General features: G+C 39.1%; 1 protein-coding gene across 2 annotated transcripts; it reads left to right on the plus strand.

The window, feature by feature from the left end:
- The first annotated feature begins 1099 nt into the window (after positions 1-1099).
- On the plus strand, positions 1100-20424 carry nfkb2 (nuclear factor of kappa light polypeptide gene enhancer in B-cells 2 (p49/p100)). Of its 2 annotated transcripts, XM_060926299.1 has the most exons (24): positions 1100-1285; positions 2101-2148; positions 5745-5787; positions 6502-6580; positions 6712-6752; positions 7258-7356; positions 7491-7642; positions 7866-7978; positions 9356-9514; positions 9610-9714; positions 9796-9884; positions 10109-10244; positions 10373-10531; positions 11072-11245; positions 11362-11503; positions 11747-11861; positions 12764-12971; positions 14581-14750; positions 15910-16012; positions 16101-16324; positions 16426-16495; positions 16596-16759; positions 18557-18668; positions 18819-20424. In XM_060926299.1, the coding sequence occupies exons 2-24, from the start codon at positions 2132-2134 to the stop codon at positions 18881-18883; spliced, it is 2739 nt and encodes a 912-aa protein (XP_060782282.1). In that variant the 5' UTR covers positions 1100-1285; positions 2101-2131; the 3' UTR covers positions 18884-20424. The 2 variants fall into 2 exon arrangements, with proteins under 2 accessions (XP_060782282.1, XP_060782283.1); XM_060926300.1 differs by lacking the exons at positions 1100-1285; positions 2101-2148 and adding an exon at positions 5353-5505.
- The last annotated feature ends 1044 nt before the right edge of the window (positions 20425-21468 follow it).

The following is a 21468-nucleotide window of genomic DNA, read 5'->3' on the forward strand; positions in this document are numbered from 1 at the left end:
AATGCAAATACTTATTGATAAAAGTACACTACCATTCAAAAGTTTGGGGTCACCCAGACAATTTTGTGTTTTCCATGAAAAGTCACACTTTTATTTACCACCATAAGTTGTAAAATGAATAGAAAATATAGTCAAGACATTTTTCTGGCCATTTTGAGCATTTAATCGACCCCACAAATGTGATGCTCCAGAAACTCAATCTGCTCAAAGGAAGGTCAGTTTTATAGCTTCTCTAAAGAGCTCAACTGTTTTCAGCTGTGCTAACATGATTGTACAAGGGTTTTCTAATCATCCATTAGCCTTCTGAGGCAATGAGCAAACACATTGTACCATTCGAACACTGGAGTGAGAGTTGCTGGAAATGGGCCTCTATACACCTATGGAGATATTGCACCAAAAACCAGACATTTGCAGCTAGAATAGTCATTTAGCACATTAGCAATGTATAGAGTGGATTTCTGATTAGTTTAAAGTGATCTTCATTGAAAAGAACAGGGCTTTTCTTTCAAAAATAAGGACATTTCAGAGTGACCCCAAACTTTTGAACGGTAGTGTATAATGCTAGGTGAATGGAATATATCTGATATACCACTCAAAGCCAGGCAATATTATTTAAATACACGATACTACAGTATTACACTGTACTACACTCTTAAATTTGAACGCACAACCTTGTTGTCCAAATTACAGATTTAATAAGCAAATTATTAACTTAAAATAGACTCCTAAACAATTAAAAGTAAGTCATTAGAAAGTCCCGAATGTCTTAATGGCACTATGATGGATGCCTGTTAAATATATTTGGTGTTTGTCACCCTGTTATTTACACTCCTGTGACTTAAACAGCAAAATGCAAATACTTATTGATAAAAGTACATAACATTTCATAGTATTTATTATTACCAACAGTTCCCTTTTTGTCGATTTACGGTTACTGACGCGCTTAGTTTCACTCTTTCGCAATTGTTAACATTGAACATTTGACACATGAGCGGAAGTTTGGGAACATATGCAAATTAGGCGCCTTGTGAGCGCCAATCGGATTCGCCAACGGTCACGTGGTTACGGAATTCCCCCTCAGAGTCCGGGGCTTTCCAGCGTCCATGGCCGCCACACACGAGTGCGTTCAGTCACTTAGGACGGAGTCCAAAACTCATTCACACACCAAGGATGACAGAAATATATCTTCTACAGCTTAAGAGAGCATTCTAAACGCTTTTTAAAAACTTAAATATATATATATAATTTAAAAAAACTAACTACTTTGAAGATTATCAGCATACAGGTGAGTGTAATATCACTATAATAAATATTTGTTGTTATTCTCTATAAATAGCCTACCTGCAATAACAAAGTACAATCAGAATCAGAATAAATAAATGAATAAAAAGCTTTATTGCCAAGTAATTGTTGCAGCTACAAGGAATTTGGCTTGGAGTTAAAGTGTTCAATAAATAAATGCTAAATAAAGACAGATGTAATAAGAAATAAGAACTAAATAAACAACAACTGGACAAAACTGCACTGACACCTGGATTACTGGGTGCCATTTTATTTGAAATGGTCTTTCTGTGGGCTTTGAATGTTTAAAGTTTGACACACTGATGATATTAAAATAATACATCATCATATTATTGCATTAAGAATTGTATAATTCTTAATGCAATAATAATAATAATAATGCAAAGTAATACTAAGTAATAATGCATACTATCTTAGTAAATACTGTTTTTGAATATGTTTACTAGTAGGATTTCTAACAGATCCAATATATGCATACTGTACCTATATTTACGGTACCTGCAGCTGGTTTTGTGGAAAGAGTCTAGATATCAGTGAGCAGATACACAATTTAAAGTACAGTCTGAAGCCCTGAGGTCTACACTTTTCAGGTTTTTTTGTGCAAGCTTAAGTTGTTGTTAACCAGTTCGCATCAAGCTACAGTGGTAGGTGTGGGGCGGCTGGAAATTCCCTGACAATGTCTGTGAACTTCTTGGACTTAACCGACCAGGTCTTTTGACTTATTTGTGGGGAAGAGGGGGAATCACATCCACAGGAAGCACCAAGTGTGTAAAACATTTTTGTATGAATTTCCCACAGCTCGTTTTGGATTTGTACAGCAACTTTCAGCATGGCCGGAGCTCTGAGGTATGAACCATATCTAATTACATCAACTTTTACATACACATCACTCAAACGGTAACATTCTCAGATACAGCCACCAGTGGGGTCCAAAGGTCTGAGAGAGCTAGTGAAAGTGTGTTTATTTTGCATTCTTTTCAAATTTAATGCAACATTTTTATTAGAAAGTATATTATCGGCAACAACTTGTGAGAAAAGTAGAATCTCAGATAGTTTTACATGAATTTTTTTTTTTAGTATTTTGATATGGCTGCCATTTTACTTTAATGACACACAGTGTGCATTTGAGCTGGCATGGACATGCATAGTTTGTGTAAAATCTGATGCTCCATGTTGGGTCAAATCCATTGACGTATCATCTGAAAACGTCCACACTTCAATGGAAGGGATAAGACGAAAGAAAATGCAATTTTTTCCTTTTCTTTTTATACAGCGGTGTTAACATGGACAATATCACAAATTTGCTGACATTTAAATTGTGGCATTAGAAATAATGCAGAATCCTGAAGATCAATTCCACATGATATTGACTCTTTGTTTTAAATTTTTAAAAACAACAAAACTTTCTTTTCATATTCAGTTTTGAATGAACAAAAAAAAAAAAGATTTTCAGTGTGGTCTCAGACTTTTGCACTGTAACCAGCAAATTTGGTGTTGGTTAGACTCCAGTTTGGTATTTTCGACTACAGGATATCATGCATGTGTTGCAACAGTCTGGCAACAGTCCTGCAAATAGAGCCTGCAGCTTGTCTAGATTGTTCTAGAAATCTTATCTCCTCCATACGGATTAAATAACCTCTGTAAGGATTAAATACATACACACACACACATAAGCAGATGCATAAACAGGAATATGTGTGTGTAACCTGTGTGTAAAGTGTGTTTAAATTATGATAATATAGACATATCGCAACAGTGTTGCCTGTAGTTGTTTTGCACGGAAATCTAAACTGGATATAAAGTTCTTTGGTTTTGCGCAAAACCAAGGATTAAATAACTGAGATCAATGATTGAACTATCTCTGCAAATACATTAGTCACAGTATCAGTCTAATCTGGCTCCTGGTGTGTTTATATGCGTGTGTGTGTTATATGTTATATATGTTTAGTCCTGTGCTGCTGTATTTGATGCTTCTGTACATGCTGTTGTGTGGAAGGTTTAGCTCAGGATCCTACTGTTTCAATGAAAGACATGATATAGTGTTTTCGTCAAGTTTACAGGCAACATAATGATCTATATGTCTGCATCTAAGTGCATTTCACTGTCGTAACTGCACAGGATTAATTCAGTAATTAGAAACTTCTGGTGTTCTTGTGCAAGCCTGTAATCTGTGCAAATGGGGTCATGCTCATACTGAATGCCTAGAGTCATATCTATTGCGGGTATTGATATCTGATGATGCCTCTTGAGTAACTCCAGCTTCCTGTGGCAAAACAACTGAAAATCACAAGTTTGTACTACCTGTGTTATAAGATAAATGTCCATCTAATGGGGCTACTTTTGACTCGACATAGCAGTCATGTATTTTTTTTTAAAGAATATAACAGGAATAACTTGCAAAAGTTGCAACTAAAATTGAATATGTTTATTAAAACAAATATATATATTTTTAAAATAATATATCAATATATGTCAACTAGATTTGGAATGACTTGCGCTGGAAACGATCAGTGCAATACTGAGCACTATAGTATACTGACCACTTTGTGAGTTTAGTGAATCCTAAAATCTTCGCAACTGAAGCAGTCTCTTACTTGCTTATCACCTCGTTGTATTTTTGCACTCAGACAACCCTTTTATACACTGCACTAGAACCTCGTCTGTTTCAATTAATAAAAGTGCATCTTGTCTTTTTTTATGGTGCAGTTTAAATATAGGTTCTTTGTAAATATACGTTGTGAAAGCTCACATTACAAGAATCCATTAAGTTCTGAAGTATGTCATACATAAACAATAACCAGTTTGGGGATTTGGGACTGTACACAACTGAACAGACAAAAATTTGGGGGGCAGTCCCCTTGGCAAGTCTAGATATTCTGTACTCTACACCGTGTTGTGTGTTAAGAAATATGAATTGGAAGTTGACTAATTCTGCAACACGTAGAATGAAAGCTGTTCGTTTGAATATATTCCACCTCATTGGAGTTTTTTCTTCTGAGCTTCCTGTTAAAAGAGTCATGATTACCACGTTTTGTTTCAGGACTTTAGTTTTAACCAAAAGCCCCTATAGGGAAATTTGAGGAAATAAAATGTAGTGACTTTTGGGAATGTAAAAGGCAGTGATGCGCAGGACCTCATGAAGTATTTCTGGATTGGTGTGATGATTTCTAGACAATCCATTTTTCCAAAAACCACCCAAATGTCCAAACATTTTGTATCAGAAAATATCAGAAAAATACCTCTCAAGGTTCACTCTATGTGAATTTTGATCATTCATCAGGTGTGGACAAAAGATTTTGTACATTATTTTAGTTGTGTGATTAACCCTTAAGTTCTCTTCACTACCCTTTTAGACAAAGGATTCTTCAAGGCTTGCTTTTTAGATTTAAGGCACCTGAATGTCTATTTTGGAAATCTTTCTGACAATTAAACAGCTCCCCACCCATTTCCCCCTCCCCCAGCGGTAATTTTTTACTGATATGACAGAAATATTTATTGAAAATGTATTTTAAAATAGTCATTTTATTTTATCACCATTATATGCAGTTTACACAATATAAACAGTATTGATGTAAAAAGGCAATTAGCCTTGATTTTCTCTATTTACCACTCAGTCCACTCATTTCAACTTTTTTGTTGAACCTTGATTAGCTTCCGGGCAAAATGAGCTGAATTTTTTTTCTCAAATGTCATCGTGGAAAAATCCTTCCGTAGTCATTTAGTGATTTAATATTGCGCCACTTTTAGTAAGACTTCGTTTTCATCTGAACAGAACAGGATTTTTAAGCAACGCAGTTTATAAAGGTTTTACTTTTAAGAAACGCACCTGAATCATGGTAAATAAGCCTATAAATGAATTTCGTATAATTTTCTCGAAACTTTTCAAACAAAAGCACCCCAGTTGTACAGAATCCCCCCGATCTGGCAACACTGGCTCTGTGATACAGCCCTGTGTACCGTATGTGTGAGTCTCAGCTTCTGACATCAGAGGCAGCACTGAGCTGGTATTCTTGGGGCTTTCCTCTATGTTTATTCACTGCCCTACTTCCTGGAAGTAGCACACGCAAGGGAGAGAGAGAGCGAGAGAGAGAGACTAAAGGAGAACAACACTACTGCATATGCATTTTTACATTCTAGAAAGTGAAACCAACCTCATCCGAGGCCTTGCTAAGCCTGAAGCCTTCTCTCCATTTTGTTCGTCAGGTATATTAGATGGGGAAGGCCTTTATCTCTGTTTTTGTGTCATAGACTGGATTAGTAAGATGGGGAAAGGCAAGAGGGAGTTTAGAGGAACAGTCGCAGCAGCAGTGGCTTAAAGACTCAGGCAGTATTCTGTGAATCACGGACATGACTGATCAGGGTTCTTTCTGAGCTCTAGGGAGTTTTTATGCTCTAAATTCAGTGTCTGATCAACACTTGACTCTGCTTCTCTTACATTACAGCATGGACGAAAGTCAGTACGGCATGAAAATGTTTGACAACGAGGTAAGGCTTTTGGTTTTTCAAAAAATTATTATTACTATTATTATTTTGGCACTCACTTTACGACATGCTTTGTTTTACCAAAGGCTAGTGTTGCTCTGAATGTGGCTAGCTCAATGCAACATGGCTGTCTGGACTTCAGATATAAACTGTGTAAGCCTTTGCTTCACCTAAACCATGACAATTTGTGGAGGTCCAGATACTGTATATACGTTTCCTTGCTTAAAAATGCCCGGATAAGCAAGAACCATGACTGAATGGTGACACCAGTTTCCTCTTAATGCTTAACCATTAGTGATTAGTTCGTGGCTATTCACAAATACATGTGATTGGTCACAACAGAGGATCTGCTACAGAAGCCATGCTGGGTCATATTTACAAAACTAGCATCATTGAACTACAAGGTTTTTTTTTTTCCACACACATTTATCGGTTCTGCGACAGTATTTTTTGAGCACTTGTTTTGATCCCCTGAAATGACAACTACAAACCTAAACAAATCCCCACCTACTCACTATTGTTTACGGCACATGAGCAAATCAAGTCGTTACAACATCCCACGCCAGCTTTGAGACGTCTGTGTTTGTCTCAGCTGGTTATGAGACGTTATCAAAGACTGAACACACTACAGTCAGAGTTACACTGGCCTGTGGTTTATTTTGTATCTGAAAACAATAAAAGAAGTCCATTTTTTTCAAACCAAATCTGTGATTTCAGCAATTCGTAATGGACGTCTCCTATCATCAGTTAATGCCCTCGTTCGAGATTAAAAGTGAACCTTATGTTCCAGAAACAGGTGAGTAAACCTCCTCAGCGCATTTTGAATGTTTAACTCCGTGTATGCACGTGTATTTGATAGTTCTATAAATGATCGATAACTAAGTAATGGTGAGTCAGTGGTGATGACGCAGTCTCTGTTTATTCCAGCTCATGGGCCTTTCTTACAGATAATTGAGGAGCCCAAACAAGTAAGTAGACACGTTCACTTATTTTCTTAAAATGAACGAATAGCTTTTGTGCTGTAATGCCATTATAGTGGAGGGATAATGTGATTACAGGCAACACGTCTCACAATATATTCATCACCAAGCAAAACGCGAGTGAAATAATTTCACAAAAACCATAAAAAGAAAATTTGAACTACGTACATGAAATTGAATCGTTAAATATATCTTCTTTTAAAAATCACTCAAGATATTCAATATTTAATATCCAAACTTTTAACTGGTTGTGCATATCTGATCAGAAAGGAAGTAATTATTTTTTTCAAATTAAATTAATTTATATATTTCCAGAAGCGCTTAGTTGAAGACAGGCCGACAGTAAACCACGTGGCAGTCTTACATTATGTGTCTTGTGATGAACACTGCCTTATAAGGGGAATTCCCAAGATTTCTTATTTTGACTCCTGAGGATCATTTTTAATCATAAAGTGCAGCTTCAGTCTAACATTAATGATTTGTGTGCTGCCAGAGAGGCTTCCGGTTTCGTTACGAGTGTGAGGGTCCATCTCATGGGGGTCTCCCAGGCGCTTCCAGTGAGAGGAACAGGAGGACGTATCCCACTGTTAAGGTGATAAGCTGTACAACAAATGTATCCGAAGCGTCAATAATGTCCTATTAATGGAATGTTCTCAAATAATTGAACGGGTGCTTTGTATTGCTTATGAACGGAACGCTTATGTGTTTGTTTGTGTCCTTGTTCAGGTGTGTAACTACGTGGGTCATGCTCGGGTCGAGGTGCAGCTCGTGACACACACCGAGCCTCCTCGTGTCCATGCACACAGCCTTGTTGGAAAACAGTGCAATGAGAATGGAACATGCAGCATAGATGTGGGTCCCACTGACCTCACAGCACAGTAAGTCTGAGCTTATGAGGAAAACGCTTCGCTCAAAACTAATCACACCTGACAGTAGCTCTGAAAGCATTTACAGTCTTTTGATGTCTTCCGGTCCAAATGACTTTCTTTAAATCAGTATAAAATATCAATTTGCCAGAATTATTAAGTTCCAGTTTGGTGATTATATTTTGGTGTAACCGCTGTACGTACTTTCCTGTGTACTTTTGTGCCTTTTTTGCAGGTTCAGCAATTTGGGTATTCTTCATGTTACTAAAAGAGGAGTGGTAGATGTTCTGACAAAGAGACTGAGAGAAGAGAGAAAGAGAATGAAGCAGCCTGGATTCCATTTTACCGGTGAGATACAGTTGCTCTGTACACGCAAGCCGAGCCTGATCACTCATCTGTGGACTTGGCTCATGTTCTTCCTCTTTTTTTTTTTTTTTTTGCTCTGTCTTACGCCATCACTCTCTTAGGTAACATTATTTATTGATGCAGTAAAAAAAAAAGATATTAAGTAGCTAGCAGAAAGCTCGGTGGGTTCGTATTATGCTTTTCGGTACTTTGTATCGTCACTTTATCATATTTGCTTGTTACATGTAAATTTTTATTTCAATTTCGTTTTTATTGGCAATTCTAAATTTCTTAAGACAGTTAAAATTTACTTTAAATGAGGTATTAATAGCATTAGCATTAAGGACTTGCCTGGTTTGTGTTATTATTTTCAGTGTATCTGAACTTTGGTACTTTTTTTTTCTGAAAATGATGAACCAAAGCAGAGGCAGCATGGTGGTGTAGTGGTTAGCGCTGTCGCCTCACAGCAAGAAGGTCCGGGTTCGAGCCCCGTGGCCGGCGAGGGCCTTTCTGTGCGGAGTTTGCATGTTCTCCCCGTGTCCGCGTGGGTTTCCTCCGGGTGCTCCGGTTTCCCCCACAGTCCAAAGACATGCAGGTTAGGTTAACTGGTGACTCTAAATTGACCGTAGGTGTGAATGGTTGTCTGTGTGTCAGCCCTGTGATGACCTGGCGACTTGTCCAGGATGTACCCCGCCTTTCGCCCGTAGTCAGCTGGGATAGGCTCCAGCTTGCCTGCGACCCTGTAGAACAGGATAAAGCGGCTAGAGATAATGAGATGAGATGAACCAAAGCAAGTTTTACACTACCGTTCAAAAGTTTGGGGTCACTTTGAAATGTCCTTATTTTTGAAAGAAAAGCACTGTTCTTTTCAATGAAGATCACTTTAAACTAATCAGAAATGCACTCTATACATTGCTAATGTGGTAAATGACTATTCTAGCTGCAAATGTCTGGTTTTTGGTGCAATATCTCCATAGGTGTATAGAGGCCCATTTCCAGCAACTCTCACTCCAGTGTTCTAATGGTACAATGTGTTTGCTCATTGCCTCAGAAGGCTAATGGATGATTAGAAAACCCTTGTACAATCATGTTAGCACAGCTGAAAACAGTTGAGCTCTTTAGAGAAGCTATAAAACTGACCTTCCTTTGAGCAGATTGAGTTTCTGGAGCATCACATTTGTGGGGTCGGTTAAATGCTCAAAATGGCCAGAAAAATGTCTTGACTATATTTTCTATTCATTTTACAACTTATGGTGGTAAATAAAAGTGTGACTTTTCATGGAAAACACAAAATTGTCTGGGTGACCCCAAACTTTTGAACGGTAGTGTACATTTTCGAACTAAAAATAATCACAGAATCTCTTATTTCGAATGGTACAGATGCAGAAGAGCAGGCTATTATTCGAGAAGCGAAAGAGCTGGGCAAGACCATGGACCTAAACATAGTGAGGTTAAAGTTCACTGCTTACCTTAAGGACAGCAACGGAGGCTTCACCAGAGCTTTGAAACCAGTCGTCTCGAACCCCATCTACGACAGCAGTATGTTTATGTTTTCTTCATTTCAGCTTTCTCTTAGAGTTACGAACATTGAAATGCTTTGATGTCAGTGTTGTAACGACTCAACCGTTTTCCAGAATCTCCCAATGCGTCCAATCTCAAGATCTCACGCATGGACAAGACTTCTGGCTCGGTGAAGGGAGGGGATGAGATCTTCCTGCTGTGTGACAAAGTTCAAAAAGGTACGCGCTCTATTCCTCTGCACTAGTATGTAGTGTCTTCCTGGAGAAGATTGATTGAGAGAGATATGTTCCTGCTTCCAGATGATATTGAGATTCGTTTCTATGAGGACGATGAAGAGGGAGGTTGGGAAGCGTACGGTGATTTCTCTCCCACTGATGTACACAAACAGGTGTGTTAAAAATCCATACGTTGTTATTTTTATTTTATAGTCCAGAATTTAGCTTAATTGCGCATGGACTTCACTTACTCATCATTTAGCCATGTCTACTTGTGATTACACTGGACTTTTAGGTATTTTTTTTAAAAAACATCCTGGTGGAAAGTACAGTGTTCTTTATTGTATCTAGTGGCTGAATGTTATCATTTACACTGTTTGTCTCCGCCTTCTTTCAGTATGCCATTGTCTTTAAAACGCCACCATATCGCAAAGAGATCGAGCGACCAGTCACTGTCTTTCTCCAACTCAAGAGGAAGAAGGGTGGAGACTGCAGCGAGCCCAAACAGTTTACCTACGTCCCACAGTATCCAGGTCAGTCTAGATAACGGCTAAACTTTCATTCGTTTCATCTATTCTGCTTGCCTCTCTCTCTGTTCTCTTTTTTCTCAGGCTGTTTGCTTTATGTAAAGCATATTCACTTTACAATATTGTGTCCTCAGATAAAGAGGAGGTTCAGCGAAAGAGGATGAAGTCTCTTCCGCAACCCTATGACCACTGGCGGGGGCCACAGGGTGGAGCAGGAGGCCTGGGCAGAGGAGCTGGGGGCTTTGGAGGTCCTGGAGCAGGTGGAGGAGGAGGTGGAGGAATATTGGGAGGAGGTAAGTTCTCATTTTTGTCACTGTAAATGCTTAGAGATGGGCAATCTATTATGATATCAAAAACTTTAATTTTACTTGATTTCCCCCCCCCCAGTTTTTTAAACACCAGCAGGTGACTTTTTTTTTTTGGCATCAGACAACTCCTTAGCTAATATTTTCCCATGTTACTTTGTAAAAGAGGCACTAATTTTCCATCAGTAGCTAAAATTATTGTGTGAGTTGAGGCAGGTATCATTTCCTTTTATCTTTCTTCAAAACGTAAGAGTTTTTATTTAAATAAGGAATAACACTTTTACTTGAGTGAAGAATTTAGGTACTTTTACCAGCTCCTGATGCAGGAAGAGTGACAGAAACTGATCATTTGAGTAAATGAGGATGTAGTCTTTCCTTGCTGGCCGCAGCAAACTGACACGGAGTACTGATACAACAGTGCTGACGGAAACACACCGCGATTGACATTTTCTTTTTGCTGGCTTTCTGGAAATTTGATTACAATTTTTGAAACGTTCTGATGGAAACATACCTATTTCATTTCTCTAGGATTTCAGTTTAATCATGTGGATGGGCCAGGCTTCTACGGTGGTAGCTGTGGTGGATTTGCAGGAGGCACACAGATGGCAGGATCTTCTCCACAGCCGGTTAAAGCCCAGGAACAACAGCAACAACAAGAAATGCCAACAAACTTAATAGCACAGCAACACCTCCTTCAGATTGGTAAGCAGCACATCAGTAGCTATAACCTTTGTTGCCAGCGGTGAATGAACAGTGTTTTCAAGTGTCCGTGCTGCATTTGCACTAACATGCATCCTGTCATATTGTGTTTGTTTTAGCTTCGGCTCTACGGAAACGGGCCATAGCAGAAGCCAAGCACAGTGCTAAGGCCCTGTTGGACTACTGCAGCTCAGGGGATGTACGCTTCCTGCTGGCCATGCAGAGACAGCTTTGTGGTGTGCAAGATGAGAACGGAGACACGTGAGTCTACTTGTATTAGCGTCTGGTTCTTCTTGTGTTGGGAAGTTATGGAAAGCTGCACACTGGAAGTTCCATGAAAATTATTTGAATAATTTAGTCTTTTTTTTTTTTTTTTTTTTAGGTTAGAACATTTGTCAAAATATTTTAATCTTTTGTGTGGTGTTTTTTAAACTTAATGTACACAAGATCAACAGATAAACCCCGACCTGTTTCTAATGAATTTCTTTGTTGTGGTGTTTACAGGCCCTTACATTTGGCCATTATCCACCAGCAGCCAGCAGTGGCCACAAAGCTTATTCAGACTATCATAAACACTCCACAGTTCAAATTAATCAACAAGTTCAACCTCCTCAACCAGGTAATTACCACAATCTTCTCAGACTCATTAGGTTACATTACAGGCATTTAGCAGACATTCTTATCCAGAGAGGCAGACAACATGCCCAGAACAGCCTGGGGTTAGATGACTTGTCATTCCTGCTGGTCCAGGGAATCGAGCCAGTGACCTTTTGGTCCCAAAGCTGTTTCTCTAACCAGTAGGTCATGGCTTCCCCCAGATTCAAACACCTTTTGTACACTTTTCTGGGCATGAGCTTCGCAATAATGACACGTACAATCTGACTGGCTTTCTGCACTTCCATGTACTGTATATGCAACTTTTGAATGGAGGTTCAGAGCAAGATATAATCAGTAAACTTAAAAAAAGTACACAGACCTCTGGGGTGAGTAAACAAGATAACAGTAGTTGTTGACAGGCTGGACGCAAAAAGTCTGTGGTTAGTCATCACATCATGTCATGTCATTTAAATCACCTCTTTCTGTGAAAGTGGGCGGCTGAATATTCTCTAGCTATACGAAGAAGATACTTAGGAAATGTTTTATATCATTAGACAACAAAAAAAGGAACTCTTGAGCCTATAAAGATGTAAATACCCTTAAAACCCTAAACAACCCCACTTGTGTGGTAAACCGATATAATAATAGCATATAAACAACATTTTGCATGAGGGACATTTGCATACTGGAACATGACAGGATATTATAATGTCTTGAAAACTGGAGTTTTAAATGTTCTTATTTATGTGACACTTATCCTTTGTGTCCTAAAAGAATGTATGGCACATCTGCATTGACCATTCTCATACACTGACCACACTCAGATCAACCTCCCCAAAAGATTTAATCCTAAAATGAAATAAAGCTTAGGGTGACTTTAATACATTAATTTAATATGTCTCCTGATGACTTCCTTCTCTCCAGACCCCGCTGCATTTGGCCGTGATCACCCAGCAGCCAAAGTTGGTGGAGCTCTTGCTAAGAGTAGGTGCAGATCCTACCTTACTGGACAGGGACGGACGGACGGCAGTGCATCTGGCTGCTCATGCTGGAGATGAGACCATACTGAGAGTGTTGCTAAACATGCTAGGAGAGCGCCATTCTCATCTGTTTAACACCGCTGACTTCTCAGGTGAGGTCCAGCATTTCATCCAAGATTATTCCAACAGGAGGTACATGGCTTCAGCTACAGGGAAAAACTAAGGAGCCAATTTTAATAAAGCTGCAAAACAAAGCTTGAAGTGAAGCAGAGTTACCGTTACCATTGATTTCCAATAAAAGCATGTGCTGAAGTGTTACATTCATCTGTCTTTTACCGCAGCCTTTGCCAGTGATGGCAGTTGTTAGACACACTGTGGTGTAAACTAAAATAATAAGTACAGCTGTGTTTTTGGTGGTTCAGCAACTGTTGCAGTCTATTGTCAAGAGGTATTAATTTAGCATAGTAGATGTAACATTATTATATTATTTTTAAATAATATTGGCTGGCGTTGAGTGGTATATCAGATATATTCCATTCAGCTAGCATGATACTGAACTCGTCTTCGACTCATTCAGTATCATGCTAGCTGAATGGAATATATCTGATATACCATGAAAAAAAGCCAGCCAGTATTACTGCTATTATTATACACTACCATTCAAAAGTTTGGGGTCACTTTGAAATTTCCTTATTTTTGAAAGAAAAGCACTGTTCTTTTCAATGAAGATCACTTTAAACTAATCAGAAATCCACTCTATACATTGCTAATGTGGTAAATGACTATTCTAGCTGCAAATGTCTGGTTTTTGGTGCAATATCTCCATAGGTGTATAGAGGCCCATTTCCAGCAACTCTCACTCCAGTGTTCTAATGATACAATGTGTTTGCTCATTGCCTCAGAAGGCTAATGGATGATTAGAAAACCCTTGTACAATCATGTTAGCACAGCTGAAAACAGTTGAGCTCTTTAGAGAAGCTATAAAACTGACCTTCCTTTGAGCAGATTGAGTTTCTGGAGCATCACATTTGTGGGGTCGATTAAATGCTCAAAATGGCCAGAAAAATGTCTTGACTATATTTTCTATTCATTTTACAACTTATGGTGGTAAATAAAAGTGTGACTTTTCATGGAAAACACAAAATTGTCTGGGTGACCCCAAACTTTTGAACGGTAGTGTACATACACATTCAATGGAACATCTTCTCTCAAAATCTTCCCAACGAAGCAAACCTGGCGGCCATGTTTGTTTACAAATTGTCACGATCGCTCGCTAGCACGGAAGTTTTATGTCTCCGACGTGTGAAGTCATGTTGTCTTGACAACCATGCAATATCATAAACCATATTCAGTGCTCATTCTTTTTTGGGTAGACTGACGTAATACACGTAGGATAAGCGATATGATAACGATATTGCATGCTATCAAACCAAATGAATGGAACCCACTAGAAGGGAATAGAATACATGTTTTTATTCCATCGAAAAAGTGTCCTGTATGTATTATATTATTATATTATATTATATTATATTATATTATATTATATTATATTATATTATATTATATTATATTATATTATATTTTATTATATTATATTATATTATATGTGACCATGATATTCTTAACAGTAGCAGCTCATGCAGTTACACCTAGGAGTTATTAGCATAACAATAATGGTGTTGTGCTTCATTGCGCTGAAATCTCTTTCTCTTGGTGAGTTAGTGCTATAGATGGGCTGAATTTTTTTACTCTGACACTCAGGTCTGTACCCACTGCACCTGGCTGTGAGAAGGGGAGGCGAGCGCTGCCTGCGTGTGCTGGTGGAGGCTGGCGCCAAGATCAACATGCCCGAACAGAAGAGCGGTTGCACAGCACTACACCTGGCTGTTAAGGAGAACCTTTTCAAAATGGTCTGCATTCTCATCACTGAGGTACAGAAAAACAAAATATACAATTTGCAACAAAAATATTGCTGAGTTTGGCTATACTTGACCAAATTGTAATGACTTAGAACAGTATACATATTTGTGAACTTGGAACCTTATAAAAACCACTAGTAAACATTATGCAACAGAATAGCCTTGTAAGTGGTGCAATGGCCTAACAGTCTAAATGTAACCGTCTGAGGTGACCTTATTGTCTGGAAACTACAAGTTCAAATCCTCATGATTGATCGCGCCATCTGTGACCTTGGATTCCAAGAGACTATATCTAGCCCTGCTGTTTTAGTGGAATGGACCATCTTTAGCCAGCCAATTTGATGTTAGCTCATGTAAATTACTACTAAATAAGACAGTTGGTACAGCTTAACAAAGAGCAATATAATGTTCCATGAGCAGCAGTGTGGTGGAAGCATGTGTTTATCCTTACGCTCTTGGATTGCTAGCTATTATTTTATTTGAAGAAAGTGGAACAGAATTTTAAAAAAAACAAGCGGGGCGGCACGGTGGTGTAGTGGTTAGCGCTGTCACCTCACAGCAAGAAGGTCCGGGTTCGAGCCCCGTGGCCGGCGAGGGCCTTTCTGTGCGGAGTTTGCATGTTCTCCCCGTGTCCGCGTGGGTTTCCTCCGGGTGCTCCGGTTTCCCCCACAGTCCAAAGACATGCAGGTTAGGTTAACTGGTGACTCTAAATTGACCATAGGTGTGAGTGTGAATGGTTGTCTGTGTCTGTGTGTCAGCCCTGTGATGACCTGGCGACTTGTCCAGGGTGTACCCCGCCTTTCGCCCGTAGTCAGCTGGGATAGGCTCCAGCTTGCCTGCGACCCTGTAGAACAGGATAAAGCGGCTACAGATAATGAGATGAGATGAGAAAAAACAAGCGCCTACCCTCTTGTTTGGAGGATGTGGGTTTGAATCCGTGTGTGCTGTATTCATTTGTCTCAGAGGAAGCATGTTCTAGCCTTCACCTTTCCTGATTGGTAGCTATTGTACGATAGGCGAAAGCTAGCTAGCAGTGGGAATTGGCCAATGACCAAATTGGTAAAAATCCCAGAAAAAAAGGAAAACACAAATTATCGTACAAGATTGAGCATACATAACATTTAGCATGGAGTGATTTGTCAGGACTCATGGCTGTCTGGTTGTCTTGCAGCTGAAGGCTGACGTTAACGCGTGCACATTTGGAGGAAACAGTCCACTGCACTTGGCTGCCAGTCTCGGCTCTCCACCCCTCTGCTCCATGCTTATAGCAGCAGGTAAAGTGCAACACTTTCATCCCGTACTCTGTTCACTGGAATATCAAAAAGAGGTTAGTTTGCATGTAATCGATGTTCCTCTCCTCAGGCGCAGATAAACAACTGGAGAACGATGAGCCGCTCTTCTCCTACTCATCCCACTCTGATGAGGAAGACCGTGGTGAAAAGAGAGACGACGGAGAAGGACTAGACGAGAAGGACGTAACCGAGCACGTACAAGAAGTGTCGATATCACCTGAGAGAAGTCGAGTCAACCCACGCAAGAGACGAGCAGTTGGACACACTCCTTTTGACCTGGCCAACTGTCAGAAGGTGAGATATGCAGCACAGAGTAGAGAGTTACTGTGATGAGTTGTGTATGTGGATGTCATTGTATACCAAGTAAGCCATACTAACACCACCCTCTTATACAGGTTAAAGATCTGTTGGGTCCAAAGCCGAGTCACCTTTCATCCAAAAAGACAAAAAAGAGCACTGAAGATGGTAAGCGAAGTTCCAGCAGCGTCTCTAGATTTCTGTATTAAGCCTTTTTAATAGCAAGCATCCAAAAATAACAGACTGTATTAATTGAACCTTTGTGCAGTGAGCCAACCTCTGGACAGCGAAACAGTCAATAGGCTGTGTGGCATCCTCAATAAAAGTCAAGTACCATGGAAAGAGCTGGCAGAGAAACTTGGCATGCTCACCCTGGCACATTTATACCAAGAAAGCCCCTCCCCCTGCCAGAATCTTCTAGAAAACTACCAGGTGAGAGATTAAACTTCATAACACCTCATGTCAGTGTATCGTGAATAACACACACCTGTTTTTTCACCATTATATTTTGAGGCTGTTAAATTGTATTTGAAATTTGTTTGGAAGTGTATTTATTGATTTGGGTAGGTGGTATAGCCAAAGGGTTACATCATTTTTTAAATATTATCCAGTGACAACAGTTATTCCACGAAATTGAGTCGCACATGAGCCGAAAGCCGACGAGGTGCATAGCGCTGGATAGTTGTTTTACTCTATCCACATTCACTGGGTTTTGAGAAACAGAGCATTTTTATTTTTATTTTTTGCAAATTCAATAAATAAAAACTTCATTCAAAGCGTCTGACAAAATCATTTCCGCTTAGAAGGTAAACAAACCAGCGAAATGACAGTAGCAATTCGTGAAAAATGCTAAAATAATAATTCTTGAAAAATAAAAAAAGATAAGTTGAATCTTTTTGTTGCACTTTTTTGTATTTTGGGGGGTTTTGTTTTCGAGTAGAGTTTTTATTCGTCCTCGGTTGGTTGAGCAACACGTTCCGCCATTTTGTTTTTCTTGACTCATGGTATATGAGCTGATAGCCTAGTCATCGAGTAGCCAATCAGAGCACGCGATTGCTCATATCCAGTGAATGTGGATCGAATAAATGGCTGTAATACATGACTGTACCAACTTTTTAAAGCAAATGCAAACTAAAATGACTAACTAAACACCCTTTTGACCTTTAAGTCAGACCTTTTAAGTATTTTAAAAACTTAAGATATTGCACATAAAGAATACAAATAAAAATAATTAAAGTTATGTACACTGCAATGAAACAAAATATTGAAACACTTGAACCATTTTTTTTAATAATTAAACGATCAAAAAGCAGTGAGCCAAAACCCTTATCTAGTGACAATTAAAATATAACCCAATGTTGTATCTTATTAAAAGTTCCAAATAAATATTTCCAGATTGTTTGAAGATACACAGCTGCTGTGTTTGTTGCTTACCACTACGAGCTGGTGAAACGGTTAAATCTCAATCACAGCTGCTGATTCTAAGTGTTTCTTATCTACCATTTGATCATGGAAACACCATCACCCTTTCTCACCACAATATAGAAAGCACAAACCACGAATGCGCACTTTTCATGACAACACTATTGTGTGAACGACTGTTTTGTGACAATCCATGAGCTTTTGTAGTTGTGTTTAGATTTTTTTTTTGATAGTATAGCACCCAGGACACTATTTAAATAATATTGTCTGGCGTTGAGTGGAATCTCAGATATATTCCATTCAGCTAGCATGATATTGAACGAGTCGAAGACAAGTGGAATATATCTGAAATACCATGAAAAAAAGCCAGCCAATATTATTATTATTATTATTATTATTATTATTATTATAATACATACACTTTTTTTTTTTGGGTGTTCAACGTGTCTTTCTCTTTCAAAATTCCCTCAAAATCTTCCGTATTTAATAAAGCAAACCTGGCGGCCATGTTTGTTTACAAATTGTCACAGTCGCTTGCTAGCACCGAAGTTTTACGTCTCTGACGTGTGACATCATGTTGTCTTGACAACCATGCAGTATCATTCTTCATTGGGTAGAGTGACGTAATACACGCAAGATAAGCGATATGCGAACAATATTGCATGCTATCAAACCAAATGAATGGAACCTAGAAGGGAAGAGAATGCATGTTTTTATTCCATTGAAAAAGTGTCTGTATGTATAATAATAAGCGGTATTGGTTTGCCTGTACATGTTGCTTATCCTGCCCTGTATGTGTGATTGCAGTTAAGCGGTGGTCCATTAGATGGGCTGGTGGACGCGCTGCAGTCTCTTGGTCTGACAGAAGGAGTCCAACTTCTGAGAACCAGGCAGCCCAGTGAGGACAAACAGAGCACCGGTATGAAGCTTTCTTCCCATAATGATCAAAATATTAGGTCATTAACGACAACCAAATCAGAAATGTGCATAGATAGGTTCCATCTTACTTCTTTACATGAAATGATCATCGTAGCTGCTGCAGGACTGACCATGTTCCCTCTTCTCCTAGACACAACGGTGGACAGTGGCTTTGGCAGTCAGGAGGCAGACAGTCCAGCTGTGGCTAACGATTGAACAGTGTGGTTCAATGAAATAAACTGATTTTCTTTGATGCTTTATCATCAACCAAATGGAAAGTTGTCCTGCTAAACTCATCACAGTGAAGAACTGGCAACCCGGTTTTACACTCACACCCTTTAGTGTGGACAGAGACTCAGAAGAACACGATGTTATGACTGGTGCTCTAAATGTGTAATGTAGTGACAGTTTGTGGAAGTTATAAGAATGAGATACTGAGATATTATTCATCTTCAATATCCAAGATGTAACATTTGCAGTTACAGTTGTGGTCAGAAGTTTACATACAGTGACATGAAGGTCATCTTGGATATGAATGTCATGGCAGTATTTGGGCTTTCAGTAATTCCTCTGAACTGTTCTGTTTCTGTGGCAGAATGATTGTACAGCATACAGCTTTAATTTAAAAAAAACAAACAGTAAAATTCAGTGCACAAGTTTTACTGAAAACTCAAGCGTCTCTAAAGTTTGAAGCTGACCACACGGACAAAGAAAAAGTCTTCTGGAGGATAGCTGTATGGTCAGATGAGACAAAGATTGAGTTGTTTGGCCACAATGACCACCATGTACAGAGGAACACTGTACCAGCTGGTGGTGGTGGTAGGATCATCATGCTCCGGGGCTGTTTTGTTGCCAGCGGAACTGGTTCATTGCACAAAGTGGATGGAATAATGAAGAAGGAGGACTACCTCAGAATTCTTCAGAATAAACCATCAGAAACTTGAACACGACTTTGGACTTACAACAGGACAATGAGCCCAAACACGCATCAGAGCTGGTTGTGGAGGATAAAGCAGGCTAACATTAAGCTTAAAACAAGCCCCGACTTCAACCCTATTAAAAATATATGGATCGTACTTATAAGTCGAGTCCATGCCAAGAAAAAAAACAAAGTTAACTGAACTCTACCAATTCTACCATGAAGAATTGTGACATATCTAATCAGAATTCTGCCAGAAGCTTGTTCATGGTAAACAAAAATGTTTGGTCAAGGTGAATCTTGCGAAGAGACATTTTACCCAAATACAGTATTAGGTGTGCTGTATGTATATTTTTGACCCTGTGTTGATTTCAGAAAACCCAAAGAAAATTAAAACTTTTGCACCAAAATCTAGTGCTTGGTTGTTGTTTTTTTTAAATTAAAGCTGTATGCTGTACAATCATTCTGCCACAGAAACAGAACAGTTCAAAGAAATGACTGAAAGCCCAAATATTGCCATGACATTCATATCCAAGATGACATTCATGTCACTGTATGTAAACTTCTGACCACAGATGTACTTAAGTACCCTATTTTCCAGATATGAACTTGTGTCTGTCTTCTAATGTATTCATTTATAAATGCGTCAGATTTTTTTCTGTGTTGCTGATTGCTTTCGATTTAGCGTATTACTAATACTGTGTATTTATATGAGGTATGTTTTTCAGCTATATGCCTGTGCAATAGAGCCATGCCCGAATGTCTTTTTGATATGTTGCACATCTAAGTGTTCGCTTTCTGATCATCATCATTGAAATAAATTTATTTAAAAAAGAAATATTTACCTTTCGCCTGTTTTTCCTGTCACTGCACTGGCAGGCTTGTAGTACTCGAGTCCAGAACTCGGACTCAAGTTTGACGCGTGCCCTAATTTTAAGGACTCGTGACTCGACTTGGACTCAGGCACTGGTGACCCAGACGGACTCGTGCATTAACTGCATTCGGACTCAGAAATTGGAGACGAGGACTCAAATTTTTTCTTTATTTTTTGTAACATGCCATAATAATTTGGCATAAGATATTTACATCGACATTAATTTTTGTACTAAATTTGTGCAAGAGTGTCACACCTGCACGCCTTGGCTCGTGCATCAGATAGACTCTCAGACACACTCCGGACAACGCACGCGCTGTAAACGACTCACACCTGCACAGGATTAAGGCACAAAGAGCGCACCTATACAGTATAAAAACTGAAAACACACTTTGCGAAGTATTGAGTTGTGTTGCTGACACATTACCGAGCCTTATTTCCCTGTTCGTTTCCTGTTTCTCGTCTTTGATTCTGCCGAGTCTACGATAGCCTGTTTGTGCCTCGCTCGACCTATTGCCCGTTTCACTGTTTTTCGATTTTGCCTGCCGTTCTGGATTGCTTACCCGTCTTCACTCGTATTAATAAACACACCTTCTGCACTTAAAATGCCTTGAAAAAGTATTCATACCCCTTGAACTTTTTCACATTTTTCCACCTTACAACCACGAACTTAAAATTTTTTTATTGAGATTTTATGCGATAGACCAACACAGAGTAGCACATAATTGTGAAGTGAAATGAAAATGATAAATGGTCTTCAAAATTTTAAACAAATAAAAATCTGAAAAATGTGGTGTGCATTAGTATTCAGCCCCCCTGTGTCAATACTTTGTAGAGCCACCTTTTGCTGCAATTACAGCTGCAAGTCTTTTGTGGTATGTCTCTACCAGCTTTGCACATCTAGACACTGAAATTTTTGCCCATTCTTCTTTGCAAAATAGCTCAAGCTCAGCCAGATTGGATGGAGAGCGTCTGTGAACAGCAATTTTTAAGTCTTGCCACAGATGC

This window comes from Neoarius graeffei, chromosome 7 (assembly GCF_027579695.1).
Source record: "Neoarius graeffei isolate fNeoGra1 chromosome 7, fNeoGra1.pri, whole genome shotgun sequence".
NCBI lineage: Eukaryota > Metazoa > Chordata > Actinopteri > Siluriformes > Ariidae > Neoarius > Neoarius graeffei.

Bases quoted from the DNA above. Each gene is read 5' to 3' on its own strand.
- nfkb2 (XM_060926299.1), top strand. The intron at 6,753-7,257 runs GTAAGTAGACAC...GTGTGCTGCCAG, and splicing joins TAATTGAGGAGCCCAAACAA to AGAGGCTTCCGGTTTCGTTA. The intron at 16,760-18,556 runs GTGAGAGATTAA...GTGTGATTGCAG, and splicing joins ATCTTCTAGAAAACTACCAG to TTAAGCGGTGGTCCATTAGA.